This window comes from Rhododendron vialii, chromosome 11a (genome assembly GCF_030253575.1).
Source record: "Rhododendron vialii isolate Sample 1 chromosome 11a, ASM3025357v1".
Lineage (NCBI taxonomy): Eukaryota > Viridiplantae > Streptophyta > Magnoliopsida > Ericales > Ericaceae > Rhododendron > Rhododendron vialii.
In genome coordinates, this window is record NC_080567.1 from 27,161,019 (window position 1) to 27,181,272 (window position 20,254).

The window sequence follows — 20,254 nt, forward strand, 5'->3', positions numbered from 1 at the left end:
GAATTGCAGTTCTAAGTATCGTTATTATGATGTTTGTAAAGGATCTTCCCATCCCTATACAGCGCCTATTTATTAGAAAGGGAAGAAAAAAAAAGGGACCTTGAGAGATTTGTCTAGATTTCCAGAAAGTGCTTTCAGTAGAGTAGTCTTTCCACATCCTGGAGGACCAAGCAACAAAGTCATCCTGCATTATTGACAGGCACACTTGAGTAGAATGATAAAAGTGCAACATTTTGGAGGAAACAATTGATGAGGATGATTTCTTCTTTAAGGCTTATAAAACCTTAGATGAGTATCTTTCATGAAAATACATACGAAAGGAACACATATTCGTATGCGAATACACGAACAATGTCAGTTTATCAATTATCAAGCAGATAACGCTAAGTTGAATCGATCATATATTTGATTACCCAAAGTAAACTCATTTGAATTTTAATCAATAATCCAACATCACAACTTGATAACGTCATGCATACATTCAAATGAGTCCAAACATCGAATTGGGAAATAATTCACCGCTATTCAGTTTTAAGCTATGAAGGAAAGGATGAACCAGTAAGTGGAACCTCAAATTAAAAGTCAAACCACAACCGAACACTTGAGAACATATGTGATTTGAGCTTTTTTAAGTCGCAAAATTAAAGAGTTCAAATTGATTCTTCAGTACTGGGTTATCAACATATACCATTCACTTTGAAGCGATCGTATTTTTTATATGGCAAGTGAAGTATAATAAAATGAACCAAGATTCAGCAACCAATTAGTCACACCTTCCAGGCTTAATGATACCATTGACTTCATCAATGATGGTAATCTTGGCCTCCCGCGACTTCAAACCAGGTAGCTTGGCACAGTTCTATTAAGAAAAATGAATGAATTAATCAAGTTAGGGATGCAAATAAATGACAGCGGACCACTTAACTAAGTGCTGCTTTTGGACATTAATTACCAAAAAACAGAAGTCACTGGCAGATAGCGAAAACCACCCAAATTCATTCGCATATGACTAAAAGAGTTTTACTTGAAGAAATTAGATACTTACAAAAACAATGCTTTTTAGTGAGTTCCATAGAGTAGGGAGCGGCTTGCCGCGAACAACCTCACACTTTGCTTCCACTCGCAAATTTTTATATCTCACTTCCACTCTCGGCAATTCTACACCAACCCTACCAGAATCAATTAAAGCCCCAATAATCCATTAGAAGATCCTTCAAAGGCAGTCACAAACAAGTCTGTCTACATAGACAATTAGAGATGAAAATGAAGAGCCAGCAACAAAGACGAGAAATAAACATCTATGAAAAATCCATCACGTCATGTTACAGTAACGAGTTGAAACATAAGGCTATTACCGGTCGTACATTGCTCGACAAAGATAATTTGCAACAGCCATTCTATTGAAGGTACAAATAATAAAGTTGCCCCTCCAGCTCTAACTGCTTAAGCTTTTAGATGTGTTGGTGGTTAACGATTTAATATGGTATTAGAACAGGCAATAGATCTTGTATTCGAATCTCACCGCCTAACTAATGTTAAAATCTTTACATGTGTTTAGCCCGCTTATGGAGGAGAGTTTGGCTACATGTGAGGGGGCATGTTGTAGGTATAAATAATAAAGTTGCCCATCTCTCTAACAGCTTAAGCTTTTAGATGAGTTGGTAGTGACCAATCTAATACATTCCATTGATGGTATAAATTCGTAACAATACACATAATGCATGTGTGATAAAAGATTCACTATCCAGCCTAATTGTGTCGACTCTCGCTTTTCTTGTAGTTGTGTCTATTATGCAAATGTTGGCCTATGTGTGTGCATGAACATATTATATATGCAACATGGGTGTATCTACCTATTACCAAAAAATGACTTACTTATCTACTCTGTTTCTGATTTTCTGCAACAATCGAAGGTTGTCATTCTCAATGTATTTGATGAGTTTGTCAACAAACATCTGTCGCTCTAGAGCACCAAGCTTAGTAACGTCAACTACCCTTTTTCCTTGAACATCAACTTTGCTTCCATCACTTTCATCGAACAAAGAGGATCTTAACCTCTCAAATGTAGGCAGTCTATCAATCTTGGCCCATAAGGCAAGTTCATTGTCCAAATCATCCTTTACAGAATTCAACTTTGAACTGCTTTTGGAACTAGAGATATGATGCTGCAACGATGATCTCAAGCTCTCTCCTATCTCTGTTAGCTCAATTCTCAGTGATTCTATCTCATCATTTCCAACCAACTGAGCCATACTACACAAACTGGGAGAGACTCAAGAGAGATGGTAGGACAAGAATAAAAGGTTGGCACACACATAAATATATATACAGCATATAGATATATACACCACGGATCTAATGAGGGATCCCTTACCAGTCTACCGTGCGGACCTCCCATTTCCCGAGCAAATTTCGATGATCCGAGTTGCTCAAAGTGTGCAGAACGTAATTTTAAGGGTACCCGCGAGAAATCGGCAAAAAAAATGACCGGAAAGGGCTTGATTTAAGCAGTTTTTTACTGAACCGTTCAATGAAAACTACTCCGATCAAGCCCTTTCCGGTCATTTTTTTTGCTGATTTTTTCAAGAATATCCTTAAAATCACGTTCTGATCCCTTTGAGTGGCTCGGATCATCGAAATTTGATCGAGAAAGTGAGGTCCGCACGGTAAAACCGTGCGGATCCCTCACTGGATAAGGACTGTAGATATATATATATATATATATGTTAGGTGTATTTGTGTGCACATGTATTCTTGTTTGTTTGACTATTAAAAGGGTTCACGAGGTAAGGCAGTGAATCATGCTTATTTTCTTAACAGAGAAGTTATTTTCCGAAATAATTATTCCATGCCTATGGGGAGCTCTTCTCTACCACATATTTGTATGGGTTCCACACATTTTGTGGGACAACCACACGAATGTATGGTGGAGAAAGTAGGCACATTAATTGAATAATCTTCGATAAACCAAACTTGTCAAGTTGGTCTTCTCACCCTCTTCCCTCAGTGGAGGCAGGAGTTCGAGTCCTACGAGGAGCGAGGGTGGGATTCATGACTATGGACAGCCAACCTACTAACTCCCCTATCCCGCTTATGTATAAACTATAACCAAAAAAGTAATAATAATTATCTTCCCACGTTCTGGGACAGCAAGCAAACTCTTCGGATGATGCCCTTTATTATGACTTGTCACAGACAGCAAATGGACAGGACTATAAAATCAACTTCAAAAAAAGAAATCAACAGTAGAATTCACGAGGATGAAAAGGAACATAAATACTAGGAATCATTCCAAATCACGTTTTGCCAAGATTCCCACGCCATCAATTAAAAATAAGCTATGTGACGTGACAGAATCAATCAGATCACTTGATTACTAGTTAGTACCCTTTAAACCGGAAGACGTGATAATGATTGAAAATTTTTTTTTTTTTTTTGATCAGAATGATTGAAAAATTCACACGTCAACTAACAGAGGCAAGGAATTTAACTAGCCACAATGGCAGAGGACTGCGATGCCCGAGTTGAACCGCTCTCTCCGGTTCAAAGATCTTAATTTGTCTCATTTCCATAGCTTTAGTCACATAATCTTTCGAAATGGCCTTCACACCGACTATCAATCCTCGCAATCGCGAATTGTAGTGGGCTGGGATATTTTTGGAAGCCGCTTCCCTCGCTCGCGCAGCATCGGGGATGCATTCAGCACAGCGAGGATGCTGCATGCCCTCCGTCGGACAGATTCAGAACATCTTCATTCATGTTTGATTGATTTTTCACGCCACCAACTTGAAAGATCTCAATTAGTCCCTTCCATTGTGGCAAATAAAATCGAAAATTACGTAAAGAACATCTTCAATCTTTGGGTTGATCTCATTCGCTGTGTTTGGTTGGCCTTTTTGAGAGTAACTTTCAACTCTCGACACAGTTTTCAATAAATCTTTCTCTCTATCTCTCTCTACTCATTACCACTCCAACTCTCAAAAATAACTTTCTAAAAGCTCAACCAAACAAAGTGATTGTAACTCTGTATGAGGTTGGCGTATCCGTTAATAAGTCGTTTGCGAAGCTCTACATCTCAGCCAAAAAACAGAAAGTCTACACACAGACAATCTGTGCACAGATTTTAATGTGGGGCCCACCACGGGTCCCACACAAATGATCCAAGCCGTTCATTAAATGTAAAACATTTTTTTAAGGGTTTCCGCAAAAAATCAGCTCAATCCGATAACTATAAATGCTCAATTCGATTGTCAAACTTTTCATTCAGATTTAAGAATAATGAAAAGCTAGACGATTGGATCGAGTATGTATAGGTATCGAATTGAGCTAATTTTTTACGGGAACCCTCAAAAACTTGTTTTACATTTAATGAACGACTCGGATTATTTGTGTAGAATCCGTGGTGGGCCTCACATTGAAATCTGTGCACAGACTGTTGTGTGTGTAGCAGGGCTCGCCAAAAAAATTATATCTCAGCCAAAAAATATTCAGTAATGATTCCCAAGCAGATTTTTGTGCACATATCATGCACATATATTTTTGTGAGGCCCATATCGGGGTCCCACAAAATAATCCAAACCGTTCATATTTTTTAAAATATTTTCTGAAGGGTTCCCGTAAAAAATCAACTCTAACGGATATCGGTAAGGGCTTTCTCAAAAATCTTAGGGCGAATCATTCTGTTTTGCCCTATAATTTCTGAGAAAGCTCTTACCTATATCCGTTGGAGCAGATTATTACAGGAACCCTCCAAAAAATATTTTAAAAAAGATGAACGGTTCGGATCATTTTGTGGGACCCCGATATGAGCCCCACAAAAATGTATGTGCATGATATGTGCACAAAAATATGTGCAAGTAGCACTGTTGAGAAAAATTATTTGCTGGAAGAGTACAAAATTACGTAAAGAACATCTTCAGTCTTTGGGACGTTGATCCCCTTGTATCTTTGTACGTGGTTTGCGGAGCCGTGAATAAGTCGTTTGCGAAAATAGTACAATCTCCTATTGAAATTCAGACTGTCCAATATATTTTGGACGCACGCGATTTGGCTCCGTAAACGTTTATTCACGGAACACTTTGGACGTACGCGATTTGGCTCCGGTAAACATTTATTCACGGAAAGCTCCGTGATAAAGTTTTTTTTCTCTCTCTATATGTATCTATTCTAATATTTCCTTTGCCGATAAAAAAAAATAAAAAGTTGGCAAAATATGATAATTTAAACTCGTGTGCAATGCACAATAATTTACTACACATATTTTACCAGATAAGTGATTTCATATATAGTTTGTTAAGCTGCAATTTCATGCTGTTATCGTGTCATTTTCCTCGCTGAAATATATACAGAATCGCACGAAATGTATTAGGTACTTGCTATATAAAAATACGAAAAATTAGAATTTTAAGAGGATGACATGTCGCGCTCTGGCAAAGACTTCTTATGCAAAATGACCCTTAGCATGTATAGCGTGTAACGAAAACGATTCAAATTCCTAATTAATATGTTTTTAATTTTAAAAACTCATGCTATGCACAATAATTTAAACTTTAAAGAACTGGTTTATTTGTTAAATTGTGTTTAGCGCAAAAAATTATTTCTAAATACGCACCACAAAAACACATCTGGTGATGTGTCCACACTAAGCTAGCTAAAAATATACAGTTGGATCTAAATCCTACTAGTATTGTGCCCGGTCGATGCACAGAAAAAAAAAAATCACATTGGTGATCTTTTTCTGTGACCCTATGTATCTAATGGGCACACTGCTAGTTCATAGAAATATAATTAAGAAAAAAAACATTGATATAGAAAAATCAAAATAGGTAAAGCTGACCAAAAAATAGACATTTCAAAAAAGAAAAGAAAAAAGGATGCTCTGGACCACCAATTCGTAACAAAAAAACTTACTACAAATGAATTTCATAGTAGGAGACTTGTGAGTGTTCAAATTAATTTGTAATTGTAAAACATGTAGGTTACACAAAGCAAACCAAGAACAACTACAAAGTACAAAGTATGATTTTTATTTAGGAAAATTTATAAAAACGGTCCTTCTAGTTTCACTCGAGTCTCATTTTCATTCTCCAAGTATTAATTGCAACTCTTTTGACCTTTAAGTTTGGTTTTCGTACCAAGTTGGTCCAATTAATAACGTCTGTCAGCCAAATTGGACGGAAAAAATCAGATTGAGGGCAGACGTCATCAATCGGACCAACTTACTACGAATTGCAACGTTCAAACTGCCATCAATCTGATTTTTTCCGTCTAGTTTGGCTGACAAAAATGGTATTTTCCGTAGAAATAGTATTATTGCTTATTTTGATGGAGGGTTATGCTTAAGGAAGGGTTAGTGATTGCAGTAAAGTCGTAACAAGGTAGCCGCTGAATCTGCGTGGCCCTCTTGATAATATCCATAAATGACTTGTTTTTGGTAAGAGATGAACATTACCATATGGAAATTTAGGTGCATGATACACATCGGTAAAAGTTATCAATTGGACCAATTTAGTATGAAAACCAAACTTGAAGGTCAAAAGAATTATAATTGATAATTGGAAGACGAAAATGAGACTCGGATAAAACTAGGATGACCATTTCTATAAATTTTCATTTTATTTATCACTCTTTATTGCATAAAACTCAACTTTCTATTCCTCTCCCCCTATTCACACCCCATCTGTCACGCCCTCGATTTTCTACATAAATATAAAGGATTTTCATAAATAAAACCTCACAATTATCCGTACGATACTCCAAAATAGATTAACATTTCCATTTTCATAATCACACTTCATCATCCCCAAGTTTCCAAGATATTACATCTCTGGCTCCGAGGCCCAAATTAACATAATTACCGAATGTCAAAAGAGAGTTAAGAACTTACAATATTCCTTAATCAAAATATTTTCAAATAGTGTTGCAAAGACACCTTCCAAAAATAGATTTACAAAGATGGCTAAGTAACTCTTCAATGTTAGCTTTCAAAAGAATGTACACATCCAAGCACTCCAAACACTGCCCTGGGTTAGTACCTGAAAGATAATGTAAGATCTGAGCTACACTAGCCCAGTAGAAAGCTCTAATCTAGCAATGTATGCATGTGACATGTAGAAACGATCACAAGATGAACAATGGCAACCAAATCAAATGGGAGGGCAACGATAGCAATTCAATTCCAACCTTTCGTTTCCAAAACCAATCATGTATCTCAACGAATAACCTTTGAAAGCACCATATGTCAAAACGTGTCTCGTACATGTGTCATGAGCCGAAGCTCTTACTGGGCCAATCAAAGGACCCCAATGTCCTCTGCCAGGCACTTTACCCATCCGGGATGTCCTGAAGTATCAAATACGAGCATATTGCTCATGCCGGGCCAATTAAAGGACCCCGATGTCTTTTACCAGGCACTTTACCCATTGAGATGTCCTGAAATATTCTCGTCGTATCCGTAAAGTTTCGAAATCCTTTTATCGACATGTTCGTACCATTCAAATCCAACCTTTATATAAAGAATGATTTTCATAAAATCAAGTTCAAATGAGCATTAAGGCCATGGATATGTTCAACGAAGTCCTTAAGTACGAGTAATCGAGTTAAGGGATCATTCGGGAAGTGTTAGAGTAGGTTGGAAACCAAAATGGTGATGTACGAAGCAAAACAACAAATGCTGGAGATAAGCAACAGGTATCGATACCTAACACAAAGGTATCGATACCATTTGGTCAAAATTGGTTCCAGACGCAAGGGGATCGATAACAATGGCTAAAGGTATCGATAACGATTGATTTTCTTGGTTTGGTGACATGAAGGTATCGATAACGATTACAAATGTATCGATAACAATGTTGTTCGAGCAGATTTTCAGTAGATTTTAATGGGTTTTTCAACAACAACAACATCATCAACCACAACGACGATCAATGTCACAAATCAAGGTAATAGAAACAAGTCATAAACATATGTTGAAAGTTAGAACTCCCTACCTCAAGATTGAAGAACGAATTTAAGTGATTTTCCTAGCCCTAGCTCCAAAGCTTGCAATCGAATGGGATACGCCTCCACCGAGCTTAATCCGACAAGAAACAAGCTCCAATACGCATAGAAATGAAAGATTGGAGGTAGTTTTGTGTAGATTTTGGGTGATTTAAGTGGAGTTTGAGTGAGAGTGAGAGTAAGAGATGAGAGCCAAGAGAGAGAGAAGGGAACGGGAGAGATGGAGAGAAGGGAAATAAATTCCCTGCCTCTCACCCCACACACACATATATGCAGATACACTTTGCACACATTGCACATTCACCCCTCAAGCATAACACGTTAACCTCAAATCTCAACATTTTGAATCAATTTCCTCCTTTTTATTTTATAAAACATTTAAATAACTTTTTACGAATTTATGGGTCTCTACACCTTACCCTCCTCCTTAAAGGAATTTCGTCCTCGAAATTTAAATAACCATACTCATCTAAGTCATGCACCACATAGATATGCAACAAGTCAAATAACATGAAGTTTCGATATTAAACACTGACATCGATTCATTCCGGAAATAGATGCAGATACTTCTCCCTAACCTCGTCTTCTCGTTCCCACGTCGACTCTTCGCTACCCTGACTCTTCCACAATACTCGCACAAGTGGAATCGTCTTACCCCTCAACACTTGGTCACGCGTATCTAGGATACGTATTGGTTCTTCCCCGTATGATGCGTCGGCTTCTAATTCGAGTTCGGACTACTCTAACACATGAGAAGGATTGGGTTCGTACTTCCTCAACACGGATACGTAAAACACATCGTGCACATTCAATAGTCTTAGCGATAGAGCAAGACGGTACGCAACCTCCCCGATTTTCTCGATAACGTCAAATCGACCGATATAACGCGGTGAAAGTTTTCCCTTCTTCCCAAAACGTGACAAGCCTCGGCATGACGATACATTAAGAAACACGTGATCTCCTACGTCGAATGATAACGGGCGACGACGACAGTTGGCATAGCTCTTTTGTCGACTTTGAGCGGTTAGCAACCTTTGGTGAATCATCTTGACTTGTTCGGTTGTTCTCTTTTGAGCCTCTAAAAGTCGTTGGCGAATCGATCTCATACTCTCGGTAGTTTCTTTGACCATATCCGGCTCCACTAACGTAGCCTTTCCCAATTCAGTCCAACCCACGGGCGATCGACACGGTCTTCCATACAAGGCTTCATATGGCGCCATCTCGATACTCGATTGATAACTATTGTTGTATGCAAACTCAACTAACGGTAGATGGTCTTCCCAATTACCCCGGAAATCCATAACACAAGCCCGAAGCATATCCTCCAAAATTTGAATTGTTCGCTCGGATAGACCATCGATTTGTGGATGATAAACAGTGCTAAACAAGAGGTTCGTGCCCAAAGCGGCCTGCAAACTTTGCCAAAAACGTGCGATAAACCTCGGATCTCGATCAGACACGATAGACACGGGAATCCCGTAAAGTCGAATAATTTCCTGAATATACAGACGACTAAGCGTTTCCACGGAATCGGTAACATGGATAGGTAGAAAGTGAGTGGTTTTGGTCAAACGGTCCACGATAACCCAAATGGCATCATGCCCTTCGGCGATCTCGGCAAACCCGAAACAAAATCCATCATCACATTTTCCCATTTCCACTCGGCCACCGGTAATGGTTGTAATTTTCCCGCAAGTCGTTGATGTTCAGCTTTTACTTGTTGACACGTAAGGCATTTGGACACAAAGATCACAACATCCTTCTTCATTCCGGGCCACCAAAATTGCCTACGTAAATCGTGATACATCTTTGTTCCTCCCGGATGAACAGCTAACGGTGAATGGTGAAATTCTCGTAGGATTTCTTCCCGACACGAAATGGGTACGAATAACTTCCCTTGATAACGTAAACTTCGGTCGGCATGTATCATCCACCCATCTCGAGCTTTACCGTTAAAGAATTTGGTACAAAGTTCCTCTGCTTCTTCATCGTGTTGTTGAGCTTCAATTACTCGAGTCGATAGGGCCGATTGTACTATCAAGTTACATAACGTGACCCCTTCCTGAACCTCTTCGAAGTGCGAAGCATAGTGGCCTAAATCGTTCACCATCTTCCACTCACGTATGGCTAGGCTTGCTAAGTGTATCGGTTTTCTACTTAACGCGTCCGCCACAACGTTCGCTTTACCCGGATGATAATGCAATTCGAAGTCATAGTCTTCTAAGTGTTTCATCCAATGACGTTGACGCAAATTAAGTTCCTTTTGGAAAAAGAGATACTTTAGGCTTTTGTGGTCGGAATAGACTTCAAATTTTTCATCGTAAAGGTAGTGACGCCAACTCTTCAAAGCAAATACAACGGCCGCGAGTTCCAAGTCGTGAGTTGGATCGTTTCGCTCGTGAGTCTTTAATTTCCTCGAACCATACGCTACCACTCGCCCCGCTTGCATCAACACGCACCCCAATCCTTCCTTAGGTGCATCACAATATACGAAGTAGCCAATTCCACGTTCGGGTACGATTAAAACTGGTGCGGTAGTCAATCGTTTCTTCAATTCCTCAAAAGCCGCCTCACACGGTCACTCCAAACGAAACAAGTCCCCTTATGCATTAGTCTGGTCATTGGTGTCACACCCCAAATCCGGGAGCATGATCGGCCGTGAACCATGTAACAATCATGGAACACGAAGCCTCAATAAAATATTTTACCAACTTGAAACAAATAAAGAAAAGCTGGATTTTTTTATTACAACAAAATGCGCGACACTAAACCAATATTTTTCTTAAGCAAACGACACAATATTCGATATTTTCCAATCTCCAAATTCCACAATGAACTACCAATTAATAAATTTGCGGAAGCTAATAAATAAAAGTGCGGAAGCGGTTTGACACGATAAAAGAAATAAAAATGCAAACACCCTAGAGGTCCAAACACAAGGTCCCGACAATGCCGCAAAGTCCACTATAATGCTCCATGAACTAACCTGAAAAAAAAAGTGGAATAAATCCGTCAGCTGACGAGCTCAGTGAGTAATTAAGCATGCTAAGGGTGATAATACAAAGTGACATACTTTTGAATGAACGATAATGAGGGTTCCAAGAAGTGGTTTCAAATAAATAAGGGAGATAGATGGTTCAACGAATACTAACAGCAAACCAAATGCTCAACAAAATGATCAACAGCTCAACAAAGAGTATCCACCAGTTGAATAACAGACTAATGAATAATATGAACAATCATCGAATCACCAAAATAATTATTCCAAACAATGAGTCCAATAATATCCAAAAGATGAACAACGATAAACAAGAGTCTAAACCAAAGTGGGAACCATAATCACCAATTACCAAATACCAAATGCCAAATATTTTCTCAAGGCTTTGCTCGTTGGATCCAACATTGTACTTAGAGTCACCACAGGATGGCGCCTGGGACCTTTTCCCTAAGCCGATCCGGAATAGGGTCACAGGGTATTTCACAAGTCTTTTCCCTATCCGTTGAGCACTAGAGTCACAGAGTATTTCACAAGTCTTTTCCCTAGTGGCCAAAGTCACCACGATATCTCACGGGTCTTTTCCTTGGACTTTAATAAATATCAACACAGTCTATGGTCCCAAACACAAATAGAACAACGGCGAGCCGGAGACACCTGCACCAGGATTATTCTCCGTGCCGTTGCAAAGTCACAATAATATTATGGAGCAACAAGAAAAATATGGGCAATCCAACAATCCTATTAATTTTTATCAATGAACCTTGTATGCCAAAGGGTACATCAATTGCCAATAATTATGAGAGCAACGAATAGGAATAATTATCATCGAATCACAGCCAATAACAAACTGTAAAGAATCGATAGGCTCAAGAGGATTCAAAAAGAAGGGATCACATGCTTAACCACTCACCTCGATTGGAACGATAGGTCACAAAATGCGATGTTCACGTTCTCTGATAATCTAAATTTTTAAGAATACACATAACAGGAATCAATTTAATTGGAAAAACTACTAATCTGATTACGGTGAATACTACTATTATTTACTACCATTTACTCCCTTATCTGTTCCCAGACCATGTAGTATTCATAATAGTATTGCCATGATCAATCAAAGTATCTATTATCTATTATACTACTAATTGACGAATACTTTTACTTCCAATTGCAAACCTCACACATACCTTTGATCTCTTTCTCCCTTAATCCACAGAACGCAAATTCTCTTCGGCACCGATAGCAATTGACCAATAGCACCATGCAACTCAAACAAAAGATGAAGAGAAGTCTTCTCCGCCTCTCTCTCTCTCTCTCTCTCTCTCTCTCTCTCTCTCTTAAACGTGATGTATTAAAAAAAACAAACCCTACCACTTGCCTTCCCTATATAACTGGCCACGTACAAACCTAACCTTTCTAGTCTAATTACACGTTCAGCTCGAAATTTCTCTTCCACATTCAATAATCACTTGTCAGGGAAAAATACCTAATTATAACCCAACTTAGAATTTCAATATAAATTATTCGAGTATAGATAAATTTTTAAAATACATGAAGTAAATAATAGCTGACGTCTTCTTTTTTTTAATTATTAGAAAGAAGTTTGAAAAAGAAAAATGAAAGATTTAATTACTCGCGTCAAAATACTATTTTTTTAATTTAAAAAAAAGTGGGATGTCACAATTGGTGCCGCTAGACAAGAAAAGTCAAGAACAAAACAACGGTAGTATCCGGCCAACCCCAAAAAGCTTCGGATTTCAAACACGTTCTTCGGTCGTTGCCAGTTCATAACGGATTCTATCTTCCCCGGATCAACGGACACTCCACCTTTCGAAACCACATGACCTAGAAATTTAACCTCGTGTAACCAAAACTCACACTTACTAAGCTTGGCATATAAACGATGTTCCCTTAAGAGTTTAAGAACGATGGTAAGATAAGTTCGGTGTTCTTCCTCCGTGGATGAATAGATAAGAATATCGTCGACGAATGCAACCACAAAGTAATCGAGATACGCACGGAAGATACGGTTTATGAGATCCACAAAAGTAGCTGGAGCATTTGTCAATCCGAATGGCATCACAATGAATTCGTAATGACCATAGCAAGTACGAAAAGCTATTTTAGGAATATCCTCTCTACGAACCCTCAATTGGTGATAACCGGACCACAAGTCGATTTTGGAAAGCAGGTCGCATCTCGGAGTTGATCAAACAAGTCGTCGATTCTTGGCATGGGATACTTATTCTTAACAGTCACGCGGTTGAGCTTACGATAATCGATACATAAACAGAGTGAGCCATCCTTCTTTTGGGCAAACAAAGCCGGCGCTCCCTGTAGAGACCCGTAAATTTTCTTATTTATTTTTAATGTTAATAAAAGAAAAAGAAGAAGGAAAAGAGATGAAAATGACAAGAATGTGATTGAGGTGGTCCAATGTGCAAGAATATAAGAATCTTGGGTCTTAGTGTAATTAGTGCATGTGTGCATGTGTGTGTGTGTCGTGTATATCTCTTGGGAAATGTTTTCTTTTTTTTTTATTTCCATTCCCATCTCATCTCTCGGCTCTCTCTCGTTTCTCTCTCTCGATGTCTCTCTCTTTCACCCAAAAACTCACCCAATCACTCAAAACCCACGACAATCACCCTCACCTCCATCTTCCTCGTGTGTATTTGGGCTCGTATTGCGCTACATAGAGCCCGGTTTGGTGTATTTTTGCTTGGTTTGGGATTCCGGAAGCTAGGGCTTGCTCCATCTCTTCGATTTGGGTTCGGATACTCAAGGTAGGAAATTCTACCTATCTTTATATGTTTTATGAGTGATTTGGTGCTTGGAATCGTGCTTGTAATGTTGAATTTTTGCATTTTTCTGTCAAAATCGCTAAATTCCGGATTTCTACCGATAGGACGTTCTCCTCTACCGGTAGAACCTCGTCGTTTGATAATGTGTACCCACTGTTTCGAGTTTGTACCGGTAGGATTACTAAAATTTTCTTGAACCCTACCGGTACCTTTTCTTTTTCAACCGGTAGAATTTTTGTGAGTTAAAACTTTGTTCCTGCTGTTTCCAGGTTGTACCGGTAGGTGCCAAATTCCTACCGGTAGATCACCAGTCAACATGTCAGAATCTTCCGTGCACTGAAGTTCCATTTCTTTTCAAAGTTTTAAGTTATTCCATGGGTTGTATGATTATTATATACATAAATAACAAGAGTTGGACAATCATGCATGTCTTTTTGGTCAATGGTACAGGAAATATATTTATAATGTGGTCAAATTTGTGAAACCATGAAACAATAAATATGAGCATCATGCAAGATAATTGTACGAACGATACACTTGAACTTGTGAACGACGCGCGAACATTCGGGGCCCATCGACGGGTGGGTGCCCGGCAGGGGATATCAGGGTCCCATAATTAGCCTGGCAGGAGCTAATGCTCAAAATAATCACTCAAGGCCCAACCTTCAAGGTGGGTGCTTGGCAGGGGATATCGGGGTCCCAAAATTAGCCCGGCAGGAGCTTCGGCTCAGACACATTGATGATTCGAGTTATTGAGACACAAATGGATCGAACAGGATATAAGAGTATGTCGAGATGATGGTTTGGAGATATTGGAACACTTGATTATCATAGTTACGCTTCCTTCGTTGTCATTTGATTTCCCATCATTCGTCACGCTCATTTGCATATAGAGTTTGCGTAGACTTTTCTACTGGGCTAGTATAGCTCAAGCCTTATATTATTTTCAGGTGCTAACCCGGAACCATAGCTTGCATTGCTTGGTGTGCTTGGAGTGTGGACATTATTTTTGAAAGCTAACCGAAGAAGTTACTTACTCATCTTTGTAAATTTAATTTGAATGATGTATTTGTAACTTAAATCGTAATTCTTTTGACTTGGAATGTTGTAACCCTTAATCTCTTTGAAATTCGATACTATGATAATTTGGGGCAGTCGAGCTGACATTGTAATATTTGGAAATCTTTCGGACTTGTAAGTGTAACTAAGGGAATGAGAACACAGTGATCTTTTGGATACCGTACGAATATTTGTGAGTATTTTCATTATGTAAATCATTTATAATTATGTTAAAAATCGAGTACGCGACACTCCCTATGGTGACGTACTAGGACGAATACACCTCAAATTTTCTAACTCCTGCAACTGAACTTTCAACTCTCTAAGTTCGGCGAGCGCAAAACGATAAGGAGGAATTGAAATAGGAACGATGCCTGGAAGCAGGTCTATCGTGAACTCGATTTATCTCTCGGGAGGCAAACCAAGCAACTCTTCCGGAAATACATCGGGAAACTCACGAACTATCAAGGGTAACTCCTCACGTGTCGACAAGTCCTCATCTAACGTCAAACTCGCCAACAAAGCATAAATCGACTCTCTTTCTCGAGAACCACATAAATACGGTGCCAACGGTTCCCGACGCTCCCCATGGAATTTGAAATAAACACCCTCAGGCAGACACATGCGAACACGACGCTTGAAACAATCGATCGTAGCGTGGAACATAGACAACCAATCCATTCCCAAAATGAGGCCGAACCCCGACATATCCATAACGATAAAGTCAAAGACAAAGCGATGGTCGCGGATAACGAGTTCACAACCTTTACAGATACGACTCAGAGATGACTTTCCCCCTAATGGTGTCTCGACAAACAATGGCGAATCAAGATTCTCGGTATTCAACTCCAATGCATACACAAATGATGCAGCAATAAAAGAATGAGATGCTCCAGAATCAAAGAGTACTCTAGCAAAAGAACTGAATAGAAGGAATGTACCCTTCACAACAGATGCCTCTGGAGCCTGAGAAACTGAAGGTGAAGCATTGATGTTGATGTTGATGTTGAAAACACGCCCTTGGGTACCTTGACCTTGCACAAAACCTCCTCCTTAACTAGAACCTTGAGAAGGTGCAGACGAACTTGCTCCTCGGTCGACCCCAGAACTCTGAACTGACAAGGTCTGGCGGAAATGAGGCTGTTGCTGCCTCTGAGCACCTCTGAAAGACTGCTGGCCAGTACCACGCCCTGCCCATGGCTGCTGTACCAAGCCTGACTCACTACGCGCTCGCTCCCCTTGAGGGCAATTCCAAGCAAGATGATCCGTCTTTCCATAATTATAACACGCCTTAGGAAGCTGAGGACACTGAGTACGGGCGTGCCCGGGTTGGTTACACCTGTAACACACAATCGGAGGTCTAGATGAAGCACCCCGCGTTCTCGAAGAAGTAGGCACCTTAAAGCTGGGTTGGTTAGATGGTGGCTGAGATGGTTCCCTTGGCCTCTTTCGCCCTTGACTCCCAAAACTGCCTGAAGAAGAACTCAGACTTCCCATTGGTTGCTTTGGTTCCCAAGCCCTTGCATTTCGTTGAGCCTCTTTCGGAATTTCAATGCTCCTTGCACATTCCACCACCTCTAAAATTTTCATCTTGCGTTGGAACATCACCATTCTCCTCATAGTGCTATGCAGCCCCTTCTCAAACCGTCGACACTTCCTTTCCTCCGTCGCCACCAACTCTGGAGCGAAACCGAGACAAAGACTGAAATTTTTGCACGTACTCCGAGACAGTCATGTTACCCTGTTCCAGCTTCTCAAATTGTTCCCTCAAGTTTTCACGTGAAGCTTCCGGGAAGTACTGCTCCTCAAAGAGCACCTCAAACTCAGCCCATGTTAGATTTTCAACATCGAGTTCGTTTGCTTGAGCCGAAGTTCTCGCCGCCCTTCTTGCATCCTTTCTACTTTCTAGAACGGATTCCCACCATTCACTAGCTTCCCCAACTAATTGAACAGCCACAATACCTACTCTAATGTTATCCTCGGTGATATTTAGAGCTGTAAAGAGTTTGCGGATCTGAGCTAGTTAGTGGTCGGCTACCAACGGGTCGCTACTAATCCCATCGAACACCGGAGAGTTCCTACGGCTAAACTTCCTCATTGCTACCATGGCTCGATCCTCGACATTCTCCCTAGGAGCTTGGTTTAGAAGATTTATAGCTGTGAGTGCTGCGACGAGGTTCCTAGCAAATTGAGTCTGATTGGGCGGCACTCCTGCACCTCGACCAACCCCAGCCCCCGGATTCCCACTTGGGTTCTCCCCAAGCTGACTAACCTCACCCTCTGGTGGCACCCCACGGCCTTGACCACCCCGGGTTCCAGCCCCTCCTCGTCTAACACACGATCTCGGAGGCATCCTACTACATGATATAAGAAAGGAAAACTATTATTCACAACATTAATATTATGAGATCTAAGCCCCCAACTTCCCAACACGGGTTAACGACAACTTTACTCCATTCTACGATAATGAAAAATGCAATGCTAAGTATTTATATGAATGTTAGTCACACAACCATGCACAAGTTATGTTAGAAGGCGCAATATTTTGAACCCACGAGACTTATAGTCTCCCCACGGTCTCTAGGTGTTCTAAACTTACGCTTTGATACCAAGTTGTCACGCCCTCGATTTTCAACATAAATATAAAGAATTTTCATAAATAAAACCTCACAATTATCTGTACGATACCTCAAAATAGATTAACATTTCCATTTTCATAATCACACTTCATCATCCCCAAGTTTCTAAGAGATTACATCTCTGGCTCCGAGGCCTAAATCAACATAATTATCGAATGTCAAAAGAGAGTTAAGAACTTACAATATTCCTTAATCAAAAGATTTACAAATAGTGTTCCAAAGACACCTTCCAAAAATAAATTTACAAAGATGGCTAAGTAACTCTTCAATGTTAGCTTTCTAAAGAATGCCCACATCCAAGCACTCCAAACATGAAGGTACTACCCTGGGTTAGTACCTGAAAGATAATGTAAGGTCTGAGCTACACTAACTCAGTAGAAAGCTCTAATCTAGCAATATATGCATGTGACATGTAGAAACGATCACAAGATGAACAATGGCAACCAAATCAAATGGGACGGCAATGATAGCAATTCAATTCCAACCTTTCGTTTCCAAAACCAATCATGTATCTCAACGAATAACCTTTGAAAGCACCATATGTCAAAACGTGCCTCGTACATGTGTCATGAGCCGAAGCTCTTACTAGGCCAATTAAAGGACCCCAATGTCCTCTGCCATGCACTTTACCCATCCGGGATGTCCTGAAGTATTAAATACGAGCATATAGCTCATGCCGGGCCAATTAAAGGACCCCGATGTCCTCTATCAGGCACTTTACCCATTGGGATGTCCTGAAATATTCTCGTTGTATCCGTAAAGTTTCGAAATCCCTTTATCGACATGTTCGTACCATTCAAATCCAACCTTTATATAAAGAATGATTTTCGTGAAATCAAGTTCAAATGAGCATTAAGGCCATGGATATGTTCAACGAAGTCATTAGGTATGAGTAATCGAGTTAAGGGATCATTCGGGAAGTGTTAGAGTAGGTTGGAAACCAAAATGGTGATGTACGAAGCAAAACAGCAAATGCTGGAGATAAGCAACAGATATCGATACCTAACACAAAAGTATCGATACCATTTGGTCAAAATTGGTTCCAGACGCAAAGGTATCGATACCAATGGCTAAAGGTATCGATAACGATTGATTTTCTGGGTTTGGTGACGTGAAGGTATCGATAACGATTACAAAGGTATCGATAACAATGTTGTTCGAGTAGATTTTCAGCAATTGTTGTTCGAGTAGATTTTCAGCAGATTTTCATGGGTTTTTCAACAACAACAACATCATCAACCACAACAACGATCAATGTCACAAATCAAGGTAATAGAAACAAGTCATAAACATATGTTGAAAATTAGAACTCCCTACCTCAAGATTGAAGAACGAATTTAAGTGATTTTCCAAGCCCTAGCTCCAAAGCTTGCAATCGAATGGGATACGCCTCCACCAAGCTTAATCCGACAAGAAACGAGCTCCAATACGTGTAGGAATGAAAGATTGGAGGTAGTTTTGTGTAGGTTTTGGGTGATTTGGGTGGAGTTTGAGTGAGAGTGAGAGAGAGAGGAGGGAACGGGAGAGATGGAGAGAAGGGAAATAAATTCCCTGCCTCTCACCCCACACACACATATATGCATATACACTTTACACACACATCACACGTTCACCCCTCAAGCATAACACTTTAACCCCAAATCTCAACATTTCGAATCAATTTCCTCCTTTTTATTTTATAAAACATTTAAATAACTTTTTACGAATTTACGGGTCTCTACACCATCCCCCACTTCTCTCTCTCTCTCTCTCTCTCTCTCTCTCTCTCTCTCTCTCTCTCTCTCTAATTTTCTTTTTAAAAAAAATCAAAATTGTAAGAATTGAGGATTAGGATTTTGGAGTTTTTTAAGTCCAACTACATTTGATTATAGTATAGTATAAATTTCTTGTAGAAGGATCTGTCACAAAACCACACTTAAGCCAACAACCTAAATAATGACAGGTTGGATGACGAGGGGAGCGACTAGTGATGGTTTCAGAGGGAGGGGTGTGGCGGGGAGAAGTGGCTGGTGTCGCAAGGTTCGCACTTGCGCTCCGAGTCACACACGTATGTGCACCTGTATTATGTGACTTGGTTCTGGCATTACATCCATAATTTATTCCATTGCAAAATGTCGTATTATTTTTTGAACTAAAAATAACACCCTTTTGCATGTAAAGTCTAGTTTGGCCTAAATTTTATTTTTCAGATATTTTTTTTAATTTATGTCGAATTTGCATTATCTTTTGAGATTATTAATTAATCTGGCAAATATAAATCTAGAAAGAAATCAAAAGAAAAAAAAAGCTCAATAAGGACAGAAAAAGTTTGAAACAACTGTTTTTACTGTCTTTGGTGCGTGTTGTATGAACTTTTTCAATTTCAATCCATATTTTTATACTTTTCTCAATTTCTCTTGTTGAGACGAATATATTATGGAGTGATTTAACTATAACGTTAACATTTCGTAGTGGACTGAAAGTATAAGACGGAAGGAATATCAAGTAATTGTAAATTTTGGAGTGGTTTAATTAACTACCATCACCCGCTTCAAAAAGTGATTTGAGTGTTGCTTAGGTGATATTCTAACAAAGAGATAATTTTTTTTTCCCCAAAGAAATAAGTTAGTGATGGTAAAGAAAAGTTGAACTCCAGACATGCATGCATGAACCAAGTCATAAGTGTTGTACCACGTGATGCTCTCTTCCACCGCTCCACCCACCGGGCGCAATGCTCAATCTCATCATCCGTCTTAGCAATCAATGGTCCGGATTTAAAAAAA

The 20,254-nt window shown here is 39.6% G+C and overlaps 1 protein-coding gene across 2 annotated transcripts in view; it reads right to left on the reverse strand.

Moving 5' to 3' along the window:
- Nucleotides 1-2,324, reverse strand: part of LOC131308695 (pleiotropic drug resistance protein 3-like) — a 43,141-nt gene extending 40,817 nt beyond the window's left edge. For both annotated transcript variants that reach the window (XM_058335673.1, XM_058335675.1), the window contains exons 1-4: nt 1,876-2,324; nt 1,046-1,169; nt 774-859; nt 100-184 (exon numbers count right to left, since the gene is read on the reverse strand). In XM_058335673.1, coding sequence (XP_058191656.1) covers nt 100-184; nt 774-859; nt 1,046-1,169; nt 1,876-2,252 — 672 coding nt within the window. In that variant the 5' untranslated portion in view covers nt 2,253-2,324. The remainder of the gene's footprint in view (nt 1-99; nt 185-773; nt 860-1,045; nt 1,170-1,875) is intronic.
- Between the last annotated feature and the right edge of the window lie 17,930 nt (nt 2,325-20,254).